Raw genomic sequence first — 22652 nt, forward strand, 5'->3', positions numbered from 1 at the left:
TACATTATGGGTAGTGAACACAGATTTTATTTTAAAGCTGACATGCTGTAGAAGAAAACTGACCATTTCTTAGTAGAATGGGATATCATAGTTCTGTTCCTTCACTAGGGACTATGCTACTTAAACCCGACCACAACACTTATAAGGGTGCAGCCCTTTTCTACTCAGAGAATGTGTTGGACACATGGGATAGATATACTTATTTTAAACTCAATTTGCACAAAGTCAGTGAAACTTTGTTCTCACTGGCTAAGATAGAGCGAGAAATCGGAGAGTGGCCTCGTGGCAGAATGTTATAACAATTCTGAAGAAATGCATGTATCTTCAATATGGCAAGACATGTTTCCTAAACTTCTGAAAACCGAGGCCCTCTTCAGAAAAAGGATCACAGTTGCAGCCCTGCTTTCTGCTATATAAATTAAGATGTGTGGGTGTTTAACATCTCCCTTCTTTCTAGTCCTTCACGTCACCTCCACTGTAGGACATATTAGTGTAAATCTTTATGATACTTTCTCTTCTTTCTTACATGTTTTAATGAACAGTGAAATACTTACAATCATGAAACTGAAAGTGTCTCTGGCATCTGAGTTGGCAACCACTGAAATGAACTGGGAAGTTCACATCTCAGAGTTACTCAGACTCTCTGCAAACTCAGGCAGATACCTCTTTATCATTTACACTTCCTTCATATTTGGAATATTTTCTTCATAAATTTAACAGCTAGAAACTCTAGAGAACAACTGAGAAGTCTCTCTAGATCTACTAGGGATTCTTCTGTGCTCCCAGGAAGCATGCCTCACATTTTGAAATTTTTTCCGGTAAGGATGGATGGGATCAACGGAGGATGGGATAATCATATGGGTTTTATCTTCTGAAATGACTCTAGTGTTTAGTAATTACTATTAACAAAGGTGGGGAGTGATCCACATACCACATACTCTCTGAGTAACAGATTGCTACTTTAAACAGAGTTTTGGTTAGGTGGAATAAAAAAATTACAATGGCTCTTTTGTTTGCAAGTCTTGCTGCAGCATTTTACTAATGTTTAAAGTTAGGTATGATGCAGCATCATAAGAAAGCCATAGGGTGAAGTTCCAGACAAAATGAAGTCAATGGCAAAACTCCAAATGACTTTAGGAGAGTCAGGATTTCATCCACAGACTCTAATTACTATGATGGAGCATGTATCTCTTGTGGGAAACACAGGGCATGTAATTCCAGGCTCCATACCAAGAGAGGCACACAGTGCAAATAACATGTGTTGTCATTGCATAAGCACTGTTTACAGAGGTTAGGTGAATCCTATTTTTTTGGATAAATTATGCATTCTCCATTTGTTAAAGATTATATAGCCCTTGAACAGTGCAAATACCTATAGTCTAGTAAAATGTTTGTAATGGTTCAATACACACACAAATCATCTTTGTATATTTTTAAAGCAAACTACTACTATTAATAATGTTCTACTTAGCCATTTATGTATATATAGTTTACAGTGAAAGTATTACAGTTTAACTTCTTATCTTAGTGCTTATCTACATGGGGAAGTTATTCCAGAATAAATTCGGGTGTAAATTTAAAGAACAATAGCTATTCCAGAATAAGAGTATCTACATGAGGAGCTATTCTGGAATAGTTGTTCTACAATAGTAATTCCAGCCAATCTTCCTGTGTAGACTAGCCCTTACAGTCTGATTGGTTCATTTGGCCTTCTGAGAATAGTCACTGGCATTTTAGCTGAAAACTCGAAATGCAGACTTTTAAAAAGCATTACTTATTACTAGGGCCCTACCAAATTCACGGCCATGGAAAACCCGTCACAGATTGTGAAATCTGGTCTTTTGTGTACTTTTACCTTATACCTTTCAGATTTCATAGGGGGAGACCAGCATTTCTCAAACTGGGGGTCCCAATCCCAAAAGGAGGCTGTGGGGGAGTCACAAGGCTATTGTGGGGGGGGATGGGGGGCTGCGTTGCCACTTTTCCTTCTATGCTGCCGTCAGAGCTCGGCGGCTGGAGAATGGTGGATGCTGGCTGGCTGCCCAGCTCTGAAGGCAGTGCTACGGCCAGCAGCAGCACAAAAGTAAAAGTGGCAATACCATACCATGCCCCCCTTATTTCTGCACCGCTGCTGCCTTCAGAGCAGCCACGGGAGGTTCCTGGACATGGGTCTGACCTGCCCCCAGGAGTGGCCCCTGCAGGGGAAGAGGAAGTCCCATCCCTCAATAGCCCCTCCAGGACCTGCAGCTGGAGCCTGGCATTTGGTAGGTGCCCTTGGCCAGGGCACCCCCAGCCCTGCCCCTCCCCAGTTCCAGGCCCAGTGCCCTGGTGCTCGGGAGATAAAGGGGCCGTAGGCTGGCTGTGGGTGTGTGGGCACCCAGCTCTGAAGGCAGCTCAGATGCCAGGAATAGCACAGAAGTAAGGGTGGCAATACCACAACCCCCCTAGAATAGCCTTGTGACCCCCACATAAACCCCTTTCGTTTGGGATTCCCCCAGTTTTAACACCGTGACATTTCAGATTTAAGTGTCTGAAACTGTGAAATTTACATTTTTTTAAATCCTGTCACTGTGAAATAGACCAAAATTGATCGTGAATTTGGTAGGACCCTACTTATTACCCATCTGTGATAGGTTGGGGGTCCTGCTCCTGTTTCTTTTCAAGTCACAAACAACTTAGAGACCTTCTTGTGGTTTATTTCACAGTGTTCCCCCACTACCTTTATGTACTTGTGCTGCCCCATATTTACAACAACATACAATCCTTAGCTGCCTTGGCCAAGGAGGGGAGAGACAGAAGGGATCTTCCCCTCTGGGCTCTGACTCTGAAAGCCTGCACCCTCCCCCCACACCTTTGCACATCCTTCCTATCTTCAGCCTAATGGGCTACTGGGCCTCTCAGCTCCCCTCAGCCCATCCCAATTAATCAATTAGGCACAGCTCTTCTTAATCAAGACTACTCTAGAGCAACTAATTGGAGTTGCAGTGACCAGAGTGCTGGATCAGCTGCTGTTGCCCAGCACTCTATCACACACCTATCCCCTACTCCCTCCTTACCTGACAGGAAGGTTTTTTTCTTCCCCCATGCTCTTCCTCACTTACCCTGTGGGGATCTCCCTCCTCCCTAGGGTAATCATTCAAGTCCCTCTTGTGGGGTCTGCTCATTCTCCCCTCTTTTCTCACAGAAGCCACTGGGGGTGGGGGGTAGGTTGTCCCCACAGCTCTGTTTCAGCCCACAAGTCTTCACACCATGGGCATCCTGGGAGCTGCATTCCTCATTCTCTCCCTTCTTACTTGTGGCGGATTGTGTAGTCTCCCCGTATCTCCCTGATTACATGGGGCCCTGGGCTCTCCCAACCCTCCAAACCACACCTAGGCTTCTTCTCCCTGGCATTCAGGAGTGGAGGGATCCAAGGGATCCTTAACCTCTGTTAAGGAGATCGGATTGAAAACCACTGCTCCAGAGCAACTAATTGGAGCTGAAGCAACCAGAGTACTGAATCAGTTGCTGTTGCCCAGCACTCTGTCACACCATACTTGCGAATGACTTTCTTTTAAAACATATGTATAAATTATTCCTAATGTTCATTTCATATTCTAGTGGATTTATCTATCTACACAAAGTTATAAAATACATTTTTATTACTGTATATATCATTGCTAAAATAAACATAGAAATAACTGAAAGTAATCTGCAATTAATGGATTTGTTTATTCGGTCATTTCAGGACTAGCTCTTGTAAGTATTTTGAGCCACCAGTACAAGGGGATGTTAACCCTTTTTGACCTCAGCAACTAGTCAAAGTTCAGGACTCGGGTGACCAGATGAAACGGACAAAATACTGGGACACATGGGGGAAGCAAAACAAAACAAAAAACCGCTGGAGCGGCCAAAGCCACAATATCGGGACAAATGGCGTCCCAACCATGCATCGGTCGGGACGCGGGACAAAGAACTAAAAATTGGGAAATCTGGTCACCCTATTCAGGACCCTGGAGATGTTCTAGTTGGAAGGGGAAATTAATGCAGTCTGGTATTTTCTTTGATGCCATCTTGTTTATTTACAAAGAACATACAAAGTAGTGTTGCCAGGCATCTGGTTTTTGACCGGAATGTCCAGTCAAAAAGGGACGCTGACAGCTCCGGTCAGCTCCGCTGACCAGGCAGCTAAAAGTCTGGTCGGTGGTGCAGTGGGGCTAAAGCAGGCTTCCTGGCTCCACGCAGCTCCCGGAAGCGGCTGACCTGTCCGGCTCCTAGGTGCAGGGGCAGCCAGGGAGGCTCCGCATGCTACTCCCACCCTGAGCGCCAGCGCCACAGCTCCCATTGGCCAGGAACCACAGAAACTGCGAGGGCGGTGCTGGGGGGTGCGGGCAGTGCACAGAGCCCTCTGGCCCCTCTGCCTAGGAGCCAGACATGCCGTCTGCTTCCGGGAGCCGCCTGAGGTAAGTGCCGTCTGGCCGGAGCCTGCATCTTGACCCCTCTCCCACACCCCAACCCGCTGCTGCAGCCTGAGCCCACTCCCGCACCCAAACTCCCTCCTTGAGGCTGCACTCTGCACCCCCTCCCACATCCCAACCCCCTGCCCCAGCCCTGAGCCCCCTCCTGCACCCCAAACCCCTCATCCCTGGCCCCATCCCAGAGCTCAGACCCCCAGCCGGAGCCCGTAGCATCTCCCGCACCCCAACACCCTTCTCCATCCCTGAACCCCCTCCCGCACTCCAAACCCCTCAGCCCTCCTGCAGTGCAAAACCCTCATCTCCGGCCCCACCACAGAACAGCCCCCAGCCAGAGCCCTTAACCCCTCCCACACCCCAACTCCCTGCCCAAGCCCAGATCTCCTTCCCGCACCCTGAACCCCTCATTTCTGGACCCACCCCAGAGCCCACCCCCCCGCCGCAGCTGGAGCCCTCATCCCCTCCTGCACCCGAAACCCCTGCCCCAGCCCAGTGAAAGTGAGTGAGAGTGGTGGAGGGTGAGCGACGGAGGGAGGGGGATGGAGTGACTGGGGGGGTAGAGCGTCAAAGAAGGGGCAAGGCTGTGGCGGGGCCTCAGGCAGGGTGTTTGGTTTTGTGCGGTTAGAAAGTTGGCAACCTTAATACAAAGTCCTCCTTCTCCAAACTCAGAAGGAACCAAGAACAAAAGGAGCAGTTTCTTAGCTTACAGATACAATCCTCTTTAGTCAACACCAACCCAAAAGATCTCTTTCTAGCTTTTTCCGGGGTCATACACTGTGCTCACAGGTACTGCTTGGCTTTCTTGATTTTACCTCAGCCTCTCTCTCTGTTCTTGCCTGTTTTCAGTTTCTGGATATGTCAGTTTTCCCTCCCTCCCAACCCACAACTTTACCCAAAACAATACTCAGCAAAAAATCCAGGGCATGTTCACAGAATCCCTTTATCTAGGTAGAGGCTATATCCTTACAAGGGAGGGTGCTTTAATACCCATCAATCTAATTGAAGTTTTAACTCAACCCATAACGAGGTTTAATCAAGCTATAAACCCAAACCACTGCAACATCCGTCCTCTCATTAAAAGCTATAAAGTTGGCCTTACATAAAAGCCAAGTGCTCCCAATGTTCGCAATGTACTGTGCTTGCCAAAAACAGACTTTTCTTCATTTCCACTGAAGGCTGCACAAAACAGAGAAGACAAAAGATGCTAATCTGATCTTCCTAAATGTCACATAATGAAGAACAAATGAGACATGTGGCAGGTACATTTGTGATGTGCACACCTTTTTAAGCCACTACATTCATCAGTGCCGAAAGAGTTCCAAGTATCTTGTTTCATCATGTCTTGAAATCAGTGAAGCATTTACTCCAAAACAAGTTAACTGTTAAGCTTCATTATTGCTATAGAAAAACTAAGAACTATACTTAATGACCAAGACACACTAAACGGCATTGGCTGACTATTACTTATGTAGATAGATAAGGTGAGTGAGGTAATATCTTTTATTGGACCAACATCTATTGGTGAGAGAAACAAGCTTTCATAGCTGACATTGCAGTGATTGTACGGGTATGTTGCATCCATGCTGGCACAAAACTGATCTGGCCTGAGGACTTAGTCCTATAGCTATCAGGGGTGAATCAAGCTAATTACTGCCTCCCAAAAATCAATTGACGCACTTTTGTGCATGGACACAAGGTAAATTTCAATTAACTGAGGGAAAACAATCAGTGTAGCTTTCTCCAGTGCAGACAAAGCTTGAATAATTCCTGCTGCATCTTGGAGGTCCCCCATGCAAGCTATACTGTAAGGCAAGCTATACTGTAACCCAAGCTTGTGAGAGCTTACAGAATCACAGCACAGAATCACAGAATAGTATTTAGGGGACCATTTGCAGTGGAAGAGGTCTGGGCAGAAGTGATAGGAGCTGTTATGAAAATCAATCTAGCTACTCACTCTCCTGACTCCCTGAGTAATATGTTTTATTCTTACAAAGACAAGGTGGGTGAAGTAATCTTTTATTAGACCAACTTCTGTTGGTCCAATAAAATAAAATAATAAGGCAAGTTATTTCTCCTGTGTATAATCAGATTTAGAGCAAGTTAAAGGTTTATCATCTTATCACCTTCAGTGTTGGGTGAAGGCAAACAGAAGAAGCTTTTTTGAAGTAAGTTTCTTTATATCCCACTTCATCGTATGTGACTGCAGGTAATGGGCTCCTGCCAAGTGTCACTGTGCTGTGAAGCTGCTGTTTTGTCACTTATTATTTCAAGTGGGAATTTATATTAACTGAATGCCTCTTGTTGCTTATTTAGCACCGTGTTGCCATAAAGAGAGTAGATCTGGGAGGTGAGTCTGAGAATCAGACACCCCAATGGGAGAACAGCAGGTCTGAACTCCGCAAAATAAGCAATTGAATCAACTGGTTGTAGACAATGTTATTGTGTATAAATATGTCAAACAAGGTCTTTTATAAAAGCTTGTAATGTCCTACACTTGATAGTTATTAGGAGATACTGTATGTATACAGGTTATGCTTATGAACGTATGCATGGTTATATATTTAAAACATTGTAATTGTAACTTTTACTCCTGACAGAATTCTGTGCTTCTCTGGGGGTGCAAAATTCATATGGCCTGCATATTTCTGTGTTCCCCTGCACAGAAAAATGCAAAAGAAATCTATGGGGGCACACGTGCCTCTTCCCCGGCAGCCCAGACAGTGCATCTGTTCCAGTGTGCCTGGAGCAGCCTCAGAGACGCAAAAGCAGTGGATGTGTTGTTCCTTGACTTTAGCAAAGCTTTTGACACTATCTCCCACAGTATTCTTGCCAGCAAGTTAAAGAAGTATGGGCTGGATGAATGGACTATAAGGTGGATAGAAAGCTGGCTAGATTGTCGGGCTCAACGGGTAGTGATCAATGGCTCCATGTCTAGTTGGCAGCCGGTATCAAGTGGAGTGCCCCAAGGGTCGGTCCTCGGGCTGGTTTTGTTCAATATCTTCATAAATGATCTGGAGGATGGTGTGGATTGCACCCTCAGCAAGTTTGCAGATGACACTAAACTGGGAGGAGAGGTAGATACGCTGGAGGGCAGGGATAGGATACAGAGGGACCTAGACAAATTGGAGGATTGGGCCAAAAGAAATCTGATGAGGTTCAACAAGGACAAGTGCAGAGTCCTGCACTTAGGACGGAAGAATCCCATGCACCGCTACAGACTAGGGACCGAATGGCTCTGCAGCAGTTCTCCAGAAAAGGACCTAGGGGTTACAGTGGACGAGAAGCTGGATATGAGTCAACAGTGTGCCCTTGTTGCCAAGAAGGCCAATGGCATTTTGGGATGTATAAGTAGGGGCATTGCCAGCAGATCGAGGGACGTGATCGTTCCCCTCTATTTGACACTGGTGAGGCCTCATCTGGAGTACTGTGTCCAGTTTTGGGCTCCACAGTACAAGAAGGATGTGGAAAAATTGGAAAGAGTCCAGCGGAGGGCAACAAAAATGATTAGGGGACTGGAACACATGAGTTATGAGGAGAGGCTGAGGGAACTGGGGATGTTTAGTCTGCGGAAGAGAAGAATGAGGGGGGATTTGATAGCTGCTTTCAACTACCTGAAAAGGGGGTTCTAAAGAGGATGGCTCTAGACTGTTCTCAGTGGTAGCAGATGACAGAACGAGGAGTAATGGTCTCAAGTTGCAGTGGGGGAGATTTAGGTTGGATATTAGGAAAAACTTTTTCACTAGGAGGGTGGTGAAACACTGGAATGCCTTACCTAGGGAGGTGGTGGAATCTCCTTCCTTAGAAGTTTTTAAGGTCAGGCTTGACAAAGCCCTGGCTGGGATGATTTAGTTGGTGTTGGTGTTGGTCCTGCTTTGAGCAGGGGGTTGGACTAGATGACCTCCTGAGGTCCCTTCCAACCCTGATATTCTATGATTAAATCACTGCGGGGGAAGGCGGGGTTGAGTGTGCGTGCCTGCTAACAAGCAAGAGAGACTCTGTCCCTCTCGCTTGGTACAGTGGCTTGCCCGGGGGCGTGGATGGGTAGGTCTTATTATTATGAATGAGGAAGGCTCTTTCCCTGAGGCAGAAACGTAGCAGCCTGCCTGCTTGTTAATTGATCTCATTCTCTGAGGCAGAAATGTAGCAGCCTACCTATGTAGTAACATTGTTAATGTTCCTATTGTTAGTTAACTGTTCCCATTCTCAGTCAATTCCCCCAGGAGCATAAAGCCTGTAAAAGTTTTAAGGCCCCTAAATTGCCAGAGTGATGTAAAGCATTATAAATGACAGTAAGGGAATCAGCTAAGAAGATCTATGTGCTTTCTCACTTTTTTCCTGTGCCAAAGTGGCACAATGGGGTTAGATTACAGCTCAGGATTTATTTTACTTACTTGTCTTTTTAAATAAAAAGACTTGGGGACAAATAAAACATTTACCAAGCAGTCAATAAAATGTCAGGACAATCAGAAGCACGCACTTCCCAAAGTATCCAGCCAGGTCCAGGACAATGATTAGCAAAACTGCATGACTTTTATGTGTGAAAGTCTGAGCAATTTAAAATGACATTTTATTTTATTTTTTTTGCTGTTTGCTGTTCTGTAATATAATTTAAATGAAAATCCAGGATAACTGGAATACAGGGTATTAGTTACCAAGTGTTTGTAACTTAACTTTCATGCCTTTAGGAAATGCTGAATAGTTATTCGAACTGGTGTGATTATACTGCATTATTTTGACAAATAAAATATGCAGAATTTTGCAGAATTTTTAATTTTTTGGTGCAGGAATAAACTTTCGTGCAACTACAGCATCACTTCATAGCAGTGTGGTGTGGCAATCAAGCACCTTTCAGATGAGGTGTTTACATGACACTGGCTCCAAGCACATAGCATTGTCCAGTCAGGAAGAGACAATGGTGGACCATTAAAGTTAAAGGGAAAACACTGAAACAAAATGAAACGGGAAAGAAAACCCCAGTCTGGAACCCCCGCCCTGCTCTGCTTAACCATGAATTACCATAGTTTCAGAAAAAGGAAAAAAAGAATGCTAACGCTGTTAAAAGGGAAAGGGTTTTTGAAGTGAAGGCTATCTAGAAACTGAAGGCCAGGTATTTAAGTGGGGTGCTGTCCATGAAGCACTGGATCCCTTCTAGGACAGAGGGCCTGCTGGGAAATTCTTCAGAGGCAATTGGTAACTTGTTTTAGAAAAGGGAATTTAGCTAATATAGAAGTGTAAAGCCCGCGATTGTGTCTTTATGTTTATTTTCTGTGTAACCTGTGTTTACTTTTCTTTTGTATTTCATCCTTGCATCTATGAATTTTCTATTAATACATTTTTTTGTTTATTTTTAGCTCAAGAAGGTATCTGTTGCGCAAATTGTGTGGAGTTTGTGTGCTGAAAGTGAACTAATAATTGAGGGCAGGTTTGATGCCTTCAGGAGTGACGAACTAGAGGGGAAAAGTCTGGTAGTTAAGAACTCGGGGAGCTGGATTTGGGACCAGAAGAGATTGCTGAGGTCACCCTGCAAGAAGAAACTAAGCTGGTGGAAGCCAGGGTGGGACCTCATGCTTGTAGGCTGATCATTGGTGTCAGAGAACTGAACCAGAACAGCGTAGCATTAAGATACCCAGAGTTGCAAGGCAGGTGGTACAGAACCCATTATTGGTCTGGGTGATCTCCAAAACGGTAAAGAGAGAGTGGTCACTTTCATAGTGGTTTTATTACTTCCAATTTGAGCTTCTGAGCAAGATCTTCAGTGGGCAAAAATAAGCATAGCTCATTGAAGTTAATGGAGTGTGCCAGTTTATATCAGCTAAGGATCAGGACCTCTGTGTGAAGCTCTACAAGGATTATCTGCTTTAGATGTCAATTATTTTTCTGATTAAACTGGTTGAAGGCCAGATGTAATTAATAAATCATGAGCTAGCTGTAGCCAATCTGCATGTTGTTAAATTTATTCATTAAAGAGAGCCCACTATTATAGTGCTCTTGTGTGTCGTCTTTCCCCTCACCCTGTCTTATATCTTTCCACCGCTGCAGAACCCACTTTATCCATTCCATTTGTCAGGAAAAGCTGCTTGTGAAGCACATACTGTATAAGGCCTGATTCTGCATTTCTTGCATACCCAAAGCTTCAAAGAGTTTTTTGTAAGCCAGCAATACTGGATTAGGCCCATGCATTCTTATTTTGCAATCAGTGTGCAGTTACCAACCCGATACATTTATATTATTTTTCTAGTGTCCAGAAATATTCTAGATGCCTCACAGAAACACTTACAGACTAAGGCACCCCCCTATCTTGTCATTCAGGTACTTGTTATCCTTGTGACTAGTTTCTTAATTGCCATGTCAGTATCATGCGAATGCCACTTTTGGTGCAATATCACATTACTTTCTGCATTGTATGATATATCCCCAGAGAAGGGGACAAATTAGATATGATTGTGAAACACACGGACTGGTTTTCATAGGGAGGAAAAAAAAATCAGGATATTTGCTAAATGTGGACTATAAAATACTTTTGCAGTTCAACTGGTTTATGACAACAGTGAGATCACACAGATTTATATGCAGGCTAAACTATATGTACAGAACTTAGATCATATGTCTGTAGGTATAAGATAATAAGGAAAACAGCAAAATTCCTTACTGTGATTCATTCACATAAATATCTTATCATGATTCATTCGTTTGTCATGAACATTTAAGAACAGAAACATGCACCTCTTACCTTTTGTTTTTGTCCTCTATCTGCAAGATATATACCATGTCATCGACAGCATGCAGTTTGGAGCTGCTGTCTCCCCATTTCAACTTTAGGCTCTGAGGGCCTGCTGCAGCACACTCTAACCGAGGAGGTAAGGGTGGTAAGGGCCTGGTTTTTGCCGTAATGAAGTGGCTAAATGGTCCAGCTCCAATTTCATTGACAGCCTGGATCCTGATCCTAAAATAAACAACAAAAATAAAGCAGGTTTATGTAATGTGCTTTCAGAAGGCATATTATCTAAAAAGCCCCAAAGGGCAAAGCTGTTCTTGGCCTTCAGAGTTAAATTTGGTATAGCATCAATTTAGTAGCTCATATGTCCACTCCCAATAGTCTATATCCTGTCTTAGCAAAGTGAAGGGCTCTTTAACCTACCCACTCTTTCCTGCTCTATTACGATCTTCTTTACATCATAGCAGCAATGACGACAATGAGCAATGAACAGAAAGGAGAGATGTGCTATACTATCCAGCTTAATTTCAGGGCCTCAGGGCCACATTGCAATACCCTTACTCACACTGAATAGTACCTATGCAATGAGCTGTCCAACTGTAGTCAAGGGGACTGCATGAACAATAAGGCACTTCTCAATGTGAATAAGGGCATCCCAATCTACTTATGCATTCATTTTTGTTACCAATTTAAGGTCAGCCTTACTCATGGTGAGTAGTTAGTCACTACGCCAATAGTAACATTTCTTCAGTTGGCTCCTTGCAAAGAGAGAGACTATTCAGTGTGGGTAGCGTGGCAGAATCTGGTACATGGTGATTATGAAACATGCAATATTGAGACTGAGGTCCTCTTTTTCCTCACAAACGCAAACAGCCTGGAGAATTGTTGGGAAGGCTACTGCAAAGCTATCATCAGACGGTAACACCTTTTTGTCACTACAGACCATGACCAGATTTGAACCACCAGCTAAGTGGTGAATGGCGCCACACCCTGGTCCCAAGACACTGTATTATTCTAATCGATATAGCTCTTCCCACAAAGGGAGTTTTGAAACTGGTATGATCATATCAGAAACCCCAGAATCTAGCTGTTTCTCATACTCTGAAAACTACTGAGAATAAGATTTTTCAAACCAAGTGCCAAGAAAAATGTTAGTAGTACGTAGACAGATTATGGGCATAACTTCCAATATTACATGACCCCTTTGAATTTTGTATGCTTAAATATTCACAGTTAAAGATTTATTTATGAGCTCAGTCAAGAACCTGGTTCATGGACAAAAGCTTACTGAGCCATCTGAATCAAAATAAGTGACACTTGGGAGTAAGAGGAAGACAAATCAGCTATATAGTCCTACAGGTTTTCTTCTGGGAATGTCCCAGTGATTGGGTTAGGCTTCTGAACCCGATTGTTCCACCAGAGTAATGGCTCCTGGCTTCTATGACCATTTCAATCATTTACTTCTCTGTGGCTCAGTTTAATAATTTGGGGATAAGATCATCTCCTTCGATCGCAATATGTGAAACTTCATGTTTGGAGAGAGTTTGGAAATCCTTGAACTATACACTATATAAGCAGTAATACTGGCACAGACAGGGCAGATGTATGCTTCAAAAATCTGTTAACATCTAAGCAGAAAGGAGAAAAACCTAGTGGGCAAACAAAATGATTATGATTTTACAAAGAATGTCCTCGTTTAGATGGCTGGACAGATGCTACCTGCTTTGGAAACGCTATGCACAGCAGTCTAATTTTCTCATGGGCAAAGATTCTTGACAGGAGATGTTGCTTCTTTTGAGAACTACAAGCCACCAAGAAGCCAGTAACTACTAGCAGAAAAACAGTCATTCACAACATTGCCTCTGCCTACTACAAGAGAAGCAGCAGCTATATGGGATCTTTCCACTTGACATAACCACTTACTTAGATTAAAGAACTTGGAAAAAACATAGTATTAAAACTTCAAAGGATTTCTTTGCCTTAGAAGTTTATTTTCTCTCTTTCATTATAAAAAGCAAGAGGGAAATCATAGTCAATCTATGTAGGGAAAAAAATCATTAACAAATACATCAGTAAAGAGAAAGTCTTGCCTGCAAAGTATGCAGATGCAATACCCCCCCACACATAACATATTGCATTAATGCAGTGAGTTATACAAGGGGCAGAGCATTGTTGTGCTGCCCTTGAGAAGCCTGAGAGGGAGTGTATGATTTAGGGAGTCATGCTACTTTGCCTACTATTCCAGGGAGGAAGTAAACTGTGAAAGTATACGCATCTCAGCATATGCTCCCCAGTACACTAGTGTCCCAGGGCACATTGGTGACTCCAGCCTTCTCCCGTCCTGTTACTGCCCACCTTTGTGAGAGGCAGATGGAGTGGCTCTGCAGAGTTCACTTGCCCCCGTGCACAGGAAACAGTAGTACAGCACAGGAGATTAAAGGGGCACCTTATGCCTCCTCTACTGCCTGGAGCTGCTATGCAGGAAGGGCCCTGCTCAAGTTCAAAATCTTTTGCTTTGGAAAAACTCTCATACAAATCCTCACAATGCTCTCTTAGGCATGTATTAACATCTCCATTTTACAGAGGGGAATTCAGACAGAAAAGGGTAAATGTCTTGACAAAGGTCATGAGGTGAGCCAAAGGTCACAAAAGGAGCCAAAGCAGAGATAGTATTAGAACTCAGTATTTCCTGGCTCTCTGAGCTGTGCTCTATTCACTGTCTCTTCCTTGACAGTCTTGTGCTTTTCCATAATCATTTTGGTTCTACTATTCTACTTCTGTACTTGGAAGAAAAGCTACTGAGCGTCTAGCTTTGGCTGGCAGAATTTATTTTGAATATTTATTCCTACTAAAGAACTAATAGTCTGTCCCGCTTTCCATATACCCACATAACGTGCACTGACTTTAGTAGAACTTATGCACATTCTTAAGGGTAGCATAGACCTTTTAACTGAAAATGTTGAAATGCACCATTCTCCCATGTGGCATTGTGAGTAGAATTACTCATGGGATAAAAATAACATGTTTGAAAAAAGAGAGTCACTTTCTGCCCTCAGATGCATACCTGGAACGCTCATTGGCCTCATCTAGATTTGTATGTGTTCTGTACACGTCAGGGCTCAGAGCCTTTTCATATACAATATTTCTTCGAGGTGGCAATGTGTTTAGAGATCAAGTAGTCAGAATTCATTTTCATCTTTATTGCCTCTCACTTGATTGTTCTAAATTAGAAAGAACCATTGCTCTTTATTTCACTTTCTTCCTTTCCTGTTTTTAACTCTGTCCTGTGCTGAAATAAATGTTCCATTTTGTAAACCACTAAGAGGAGGTCAAGAGAGAAGCCAGGAAGATGTACTAGAAGAACTTTGGTTTCCAAATCATGTTTGTCATTCACTGTTTTAAAAATGTGTGGTTTCTGATTGTTCTGTTGCTTTTTAAGATGCATTTCTTTAAAAGTCGCTTTTTTGGATCCTCTAATTTCAACTTAGACAACTTAGTATTAGGAAGTGAAAAAGTGTAGATGTCATTTTATTTCCATTTCTTTACACCCTATTTTCTGGACTACAGTTTAAATTAAGAGGCCACATACTGCATACTAGATCTTTACATTTAAAGTCCTATATCATAGAAACAGCATAGTTTATTGAATGGACTGAACATTGAACTAAGAGCCAGGAATTCAGAATACTATTTCCAGTTCTTGCACTAATTTGCCTCAGGCAAGTTATTTTTCCTCTCAGCATTTATTTGCTCTGCAAAATGGGTCTGATACTACTTATCTCCCATACAACAGTGTTCTGAGGATTAGTTAGATAAAGTTAAAGTTTTCAATGTGCTAAGTAGCAGTAGCATTATAGTGATCTTCAAGATTTCTTTCAGACCAAACAAGTGCAAGTAAGGAGTGTTTCTTTATTTCTTAAGGTTCTGATTCTGATCTCTGTTACATGAGTGTAAATCAGAAATAACTCTACTGAAGAGAATGGAATTACACTAACGTAAAACCTTTGAGATCAGAACCAGGCCTTAACGTTTAAAAACTCAATTTCATTTTCACAATCTACGTTCATAGATTCACAAATAGTGTTCTGCATTTGTTGATGCAATGGAGGTAACTAACAGATACAAAAACTATGGTACGATTAAGACAAAGCAGGTCAAAAAAGCTAAAGAAAAAGAAAAAAGAAGCATAGACATTGAAACAGACTGACTACTTTATTGGTATTATGAGAAGCATAATTAATGCAGACTTTTTTCTTACTTCACATTGTATGCTCATTATTTCAGCTTCGAAAGTCATTGTATTAACTCCTAATAGCTTTCCAAGGTGAAAATAGGCGGAAATAATTTTCAATAGGAAGCTGAGAATTCATCATCTAGTAATGACATATGGATGGTGATATGTGCCTAAATTAAGAAATATCAGCTTTTTGCAGGGAGTTTAAAGCAATGAGTTCATAAATAGAGGTTCTACTACTTTTACATTTTGCAGTAAATAAACCAAACCTCAACAAAAACAAACCACCTGTCTCCAAATCATTTAAGCTTCAACCATTTCTCCATGACAGTATCATATTTTGAAGAAAAAATTATGAGAGCATTAGAAATTTCATGTAAATGTCATCTTGCATTTCTTAAACCTACTTTTAAACGATGGAGCTGTGTGCATGTAAGTTGTATGTACACACATATATATATACTCATGAACTAGGAAAATCAAAAGGATGGTGAAAACTGCATTCAGCCTCAAATCAAAATAAAAGGCATCTTCCCAAACATACACCTCGGAAAAGCAACAACTAGTGGTTTGTTTGACTCTACCAAATTAGAACTTGCCAGGCAAGTCCTCACTGATGCTATCACTTGTAAGTCTTTGCCAAGTTGCTACTGTCAGTGTAATGCTGGACATATGTGGCTGAGTGTATATCCATCTGTTCATACAGCTGGATACGATGGGCCAGACTACACTGGCCTTCATGTGGGTGCAAATGAGGCAGTGAGACTCAAGGAATATTTACACTCTGTCTCTCTTTTTCTCTGTGGTACTGTTATTTATTATTTGGATTAAAGTGGTGCCTAGAGGCTAGGGGCACATTGTGGAAGGCACTGTACAAGTACATAACTACAGCTAAGCAAATAATTCATATTTTGGTTTGGTGGCCGAACTGAAAAATCCCAAATCAATTTGGTTAGTTTTGAGGTTTCCTTGACAAAACAACAAATAGAAAAACATTTACTCAGATTAAATGAAAGGGTTAAAATGTCGACATTTTAAAAACAACATTTCATTTAGAAATGGTTCATTTAAAAAATGTAAAACCGAAATGTTTTGACATTTCTACTTTTTTTTTCTGCTGAAACTATTTGCTAAATTAGAACCAAAGTTGTGAATAGTTTTGGAGTCCTGAAAAATGCATTTTTCAATAAAATTTCTATTTACTGAAAAAATTTCACCCAGCTCTACATATAACACAGCTAGCCCAAACAGCTTTCACTCCAAGTCTAAGGCTACAGGCAACAGATACATAAGACATAAGATACATCAGAACAAGGAAACAGTGAAACAATCACTATAAACATCTATATACACACACAAGTTATTTTTATTTAAGACTTTACATTGAAATATTTGTGTTAAAAACCATTCATAAAGTCACTCTTACCCAGCCTTTAATAGTGATTTCTAAGGTAAACTTAAAAAAGCTGAAACAATGGAGGGTTTTTTAGGGCTACTTTCAAATGAACCAATCATAATTTTAAAACAAATATTTGGAAAATGTAAACAGTAAATTTGGGGGACATTACCTAATGCTTCTAGTCTTGGCATCAGATCTCTCTATCACTTGTATCCATTTTTGTATTTTCCCACTGGCTCTTTTCAATTAGATTCAGGAAACATAATTTTTCAGATCAGGCAAATTTAGAAACTCTTATAGGACCTTCAATAACCGATCATATTTTAAAATGTTCTTGACCCAGGAAAATAAATATGCTGAAAAGGATGTTATTTTCGGTTTGGTAATGGAATAATTTGTATAGTATTCCATGTGCAAGCTGGAAAATCACTTCTGAATTATTCTTAAGCAGCCTGACATGAGAAGAGTTTGATATACAAGTTCTCATAAAATTAACGCAGTGTACCCATTCTTGTGAAAAGCAATGTCTAAGAGCTAGGATAGCAAATATAAACTCTTCCATTTCTAGAAAGGAGAAAGCGCAGAGTGAAAAATAGGATTCATGTCTAATATTATAGCCTAGATTAAGCTGAATTAAATATTTTGTGGTAGAATAAGGTATTATTTCTAGTTTGACAGTGACTAACCTGATCCTTCAGTCCTTAAGAAGGCAAAACTGCATGATTAGACTCAAAATTCTACTTTATCTAAGGTATTAATATGGCCCCCATTGCCTAAGTATCTAAGCACAGGACCATATTTAATGCATTTATCCTCACAACAGTCCTGTGAGGCACCTTTATTCCCATTTTACAGCTGGGAAACTGAGGCACAGGAACGTCTGTAATGGAGGTGTACTTGAACCCATATCTCCCAAGTCTCAGGCTAAGACTAGACCATCCTTCCTCTCTATGAGCCTGCTTTTGAGCATTGAAATGAATGGGGAGGCTTTATAATTATTTTAGCTGGCGTAGTATGAGATCTGCATTCCTTCTTACTCAGGCAAAACTCCATAGTCTTAAAAAGGAAGAAAGAAGCATAATCTATTCAGGACTTTCAATGGTTAAATTACACACATAAATATTTATAAATATTTGTGAGCTCTGGAACACTGAGCCCAATTTTGCAGGTCCTTACTCTGGTAAAACTTCTACTGGTAGCTCAAGGACAGCTGGACTGAGCCCTTTGCTTCAAAACACACAAAGCTCAATCCTCAGAGATATTTTCATATGCATTTCTGTTTTCATTCAGAAAGGTCTTTCCCTTGACATGGTTTACAAATTGCAACTGCAATGTTTTTATTTCCATAGATGCTTATAAGCCAAACTTAAAATAAGTTATCCTATTAAAAGAAATACTCAGTAAGATGGCTAAGTATGTCAGTGATGCATGCGTAAACAAACACTCCTTAACAAGTCTGCCGAATTGCTTGGGGGTGTGGAGTGGCCGGTAGGGAGGGAGGATGGAATCACAACAGTACAGCATCCTTAATCAGGAAAAACAGAAAGACAAAACATAGGAACAAAGTGTACCTAACAGGAAAACAAAAGATAATTTCTCCCCTAAAATCCAGTAGTTAAAAGTAAGTTTTTCACCATTTTCAGCTGGCATACCATGGGCTATTTATTCACTTACAGTCTTATCAAATCATACAAAAAACAGTTAAAGGAAGTTTTGACAGAAATTCCATCTTTTATGTGATAAAAATACTGCTGCAATATGTAATCTCAATTGTTGTAACTGTACTTCAAAAATATACAAGGAGCTGTACTGCAGTAAGTACTCACAGAAAGTCTAGTAAAGAAACTGAACTAGTGGACTTGATGCAGAAATTATGGATGGAATTCTATGGCCTATGTTATACAAGAGGTCAGAACAGAAGAGTTTATTAACTTTCACTTAATAAAAAGTAAGGGTCCCTTTTTGTAAACCTTTACATGCTCAAGTACTTTACACCTCCACTGCAGTCAATGAGATTACTCGTGCTAAGTACAAATTAATTGTGTGAGTAAAGATACGCAGGATCAGGCCCTACATTTGAGGATGAAGATATTTACTTTTTTGCTATTACTGTGAATATACACATACACGCAAACACACAGAGTGATATACATACACACACACACACACACACAGTGATATACACATACACAAAGTTGGGAGTACTGAATAGGAATAAGGAACGGGTACATCCCCCGTACAAGGCATTGGAGAAGCCATTACTGGAAAACTGTGTCCAGTTCTGATGTCCACACTTCAAAAAGGACGCTGAAAATTGGAAGGGGTTCAGATGAGAGCTACAAATATAATTCGAAGAGTGAAAAACCTTTCTGGTGAGAGACTTAAGAAGTTCAGTCTCCTTAGCTTATCAAAGAGAATATACAGAGGTGACTTGATTGTGATCTATTCTGTAAGTACCTACACTGGGAGATTTCAAAATAGGTTTCTTTAATAGCACACAACCACATAAAATCTAATTATTGGAAGTTGAAGCTAAACAAATTCAAATGGGAAATAAGATGCAATGGAGGGTAATTAATCACTAATGTGCCAAGGAATGTGTGTGGTGTATTTTCCATCATTTGAAATCGTTAAATCAAGACTGGATGTCTCTTTCTAAAAGATATGACCTAGCTCAACCAGAAGTTATGGGCTTGATGCAGAAATTACTGGGTGAATTTCTATAGCCTGTGTTATTCAGGAGGTCTGAGTATATAATCATAACAGTTCCTTCTGGCACGAATAGCTATAAGTCTAAGCAACAAAGGCAAGATCTCATTAACATAAAATAGAGAATTCCAAAAAATTCCACTTCTTCTTTAGGTTCAGGGCCTAATCTTGAGAGAGAAGGAATACTTCCTTTGAGGTACTGCATGTTCTCAACACACTGCAGGATCAAACTTTGATTGGAAGACAGTGTGTTCAACTCTACAATTAATCCCATTTCCTTTTTTTAAATGAAAGCTTAGATACTGGAAAACAGCAATATTGGCAGAAAGAAACCATTTTAAAAGAATCCGCAATTTTTTTTGTGCCTGAAGATTTAGGGTTTTCTTTGTTAAACCTTAACCAGGCCTTCATTTTTGCTTATGTTGGCAATTATTTCTATTTACCATTTATGTCATTTTGAAGTCCAAGTTCCTGATTGCCCTAGTTAAATGGCTTATGAGTACAAAAATGAACAAGCCAATAATTTGTGCCTGCAAAAATGAAGGTCAGCACATGAAATTTTGCTCTAATGCGTTAGTACTAAGCAACTGAAATGACTGTTTCCATTTTTGTTACAGAAAAGCAGATCCCAGGAGTTGCATTTTGATATTACATATTTTTCCTCTCTAAAGAGCACAGAAATAAGCACATAATATACAACAAGAGCATCTGAAGCATTCCATTTTATGCCTTTGTTCAGTGACAATGTCTAACTCTGTCATGTGAATTTTAAACAGTCCATTAGTGTGCAGAGTAAACTTGAAATGCACATGGTTGACTATGGGCTTATATAATTAACAAACAGTATGAACCCTTTCAACAAGTCCCTAAACTGGGCTGGAGCCTTGTGACAAACAATTTCCCTAAATTACAAAGAGCTGCACTGAAGAAGAACACTTCAGCATGTACGGATTTTGCTAGCTACGAGTGAACTCAGAAGCAGTTGAAGCAGACATTAGTATTAAAAAGATGGTGGGTAAGTCATTTTCCTAGATTAGGACAATCTTTGTCCCAGTCAAAGCTGAATTTTCCAAAGTTCTCTGGGGCAGGCAGGTAGAGATAAAGTGCAGCTAGTCACATGACCAATTTGACTACCAACCAAACATATCCAAAGCATCTAAATTTTGGGACATATTTACAGATCTTTAAGCGGAAGACTCTGTCACATCCTCTCAGATCATCTTCAGGCTGTTTACAGGGAAGTGCTTTGCATATCTAAGGGTTTTATTTTATTTAAACTATTTTTATACTATCAGCTCAGTGTGCAGACTTACTTGGTAAACTACTGCTGTGCAAAATATGCATTTTTCCAATTTTGGTTCTTGCTAACTAGAGGTTTGCTTTGAGATTCTGGCTTCAAACAAACCCAAAACCTGGCAGTGAAATGCCACTGAAACCACAGAGTTTTGACTAGTTTTGCTGACTTTAAACTCAGACCAGGGTTGCCAAGAGATTTGATAATCTCCAAGGTCTTGCTTAATGTTTGGGTTTGAAAAGAAACCTAATGCCAGGTAACTTTCACTTGCTTTCATTGCACAAATTTAACACAGCTTTACTATACCCCCATATATCGTAAAATAATAATACTTCCAATTCAGAGTAGCTCAAAGGGATTTGCAAATGGCAATTAATTAAACAACCTTCTTATGTTATACCTACGTAATGTTATGTTATGCCTTTCTTATGTTATGCCTAGGTGGTAAATAACAACCTTCTTATGTTATGCCTAGGTAATATGATGATTGGTGTGCTAAAAATATCATGGATAGACTGGATATACACAGATGGGGTATGTGTGTGTGTGAACAAAAATCCACCAACAATTATTTTAAAAGTTTCTTTCTTCAGAGCTATTTTTATTAGCACAATACTACAAAGTATGGTCAGTGCTGCATGAGCTGCTTCTGCAACTTGCTTTGGCCCTTTGCTTTCCAAGACAGCTGAGGTATGGTATTTTCTGAAAAGTACAAGATGCCCCGCTGTGTATTTTTGCTTCCTGACTCAACACTTTCTTCTTCTTGTTCTCATCAGACCATTTTTAGAAGCTTGGTCCCACAGCAATCATTGTGACCAGTTAAATAGTTAATGTTTATGGTTTCACTTTTTCATTCAGATCAGAGACAATCACACTCCTAAGCTAAAATCACATAATTTAATATGGCGCCTTATGAAAAGTAAAGAAGTTAGAATGTAAACTAAGATTCAGGGCATAAATCATAGTATGACCTCAGTATAATACTTCTGCTCAGAGGGAGCCAGAACAAGAGTCTCACAGAAAGAGCTGCTGTATGATTAGTGAAGAGGAACCTAAAGCTTACCACAACTTTTAGTTCTGATCTCTTTTTCCAGGCTTTGGAGATCAGGACACCTACCTAACAGCAGCTATAGAAGAACAAAACATGAGCTAAAAAAAAAAACAAACAGAATTTTTAGATGCCCCATTTTCTGTGACCCAGTTACTAATATTAATGAAAAGTGCTGGCTGATTGTATAGAGTCACTTGGTGCTGATCAAAACCTTTTATTTTGTTTTAGTTGCTCCTGCATCTGATCTCACATGTAATAAGGAGAAAACAAGATGTTCCAGACCAACTAAGGGCAGCTCTTAAAAAAATTAAGTAGCAGCTCACAAGACAAACACAGGTTAGACAAACACCTGTCAGTCATGGTCTAGATAATACTTAGTCCTGCCTTGCGTGCAGGGGACTGGACTAAAAGACTTCTTCAGGTCCCTTCCAGTCCTATGATTCTATGAAGAGGAGAAAGAGATACATTTGATATTTTTCTATTGATGGCTCCTCTTTTAAAATTTCTAAAGTGAATGTAGTGCCCAGGCAACAGAAGCCTCCTCACACCATCCTGTTACTTCTAGGGACCACTGGTAGGGGGGAGAGTAGTTCCATCTCTATACCTAGTCAATCCTTTGAGACTGCTGATAAGGTCACAATTCTGATGAAGAATTTTGTCATGTTGACATTTGTCCAGCTGGATCTGAACTAAAACTTCCAGCTCATTTGATATAAGCCACTGATGGGTTTTTCAATACTAACGACTTTTGGTCATTATCAGTGTTGGCTGGATTTGAACTAGTGACCTGAAAGCG

The 22652-nt window shown here is 40.8% G+C and overlaps 1 protein-coding gene across 1 annotated transcript in view; it reads right to left on the bottom strand.

Moving 5' to 3' along the window:
• The window catches only part of FNDC3B (fibronectin type III domain containing 3B), a 354949-nt gene that overhangs the window by 43601 nt on the left and 288696 nt on the right, over positions 1–22652 (bottom strand). The window contains exon 23 of the mRNA XM_037908819.2: positions 11185–11397. Within this exon, the coding sequence (XP_037764747.1) occupies positions 11185–11397 (213 nt within the window). The remainder of the gene's footprint in view (positions 1–11184; positions 11398–22652) is intronic.

The sequence above is a fragment of the Chelonia mydas genome, chromosome 9 (assembly GCF_015237465.2).
Source record: "Chelonia mydas isolate rCheMyd1 chromosome 9, rCheMyd1.pri.v2, whole genome shotgun sequence".
NCBI classification, from domain to species: Eukaryota; Metazoa; Chordata; order Testudines; family Cheloniidae; genus Chelonia; species Chelonia mydas.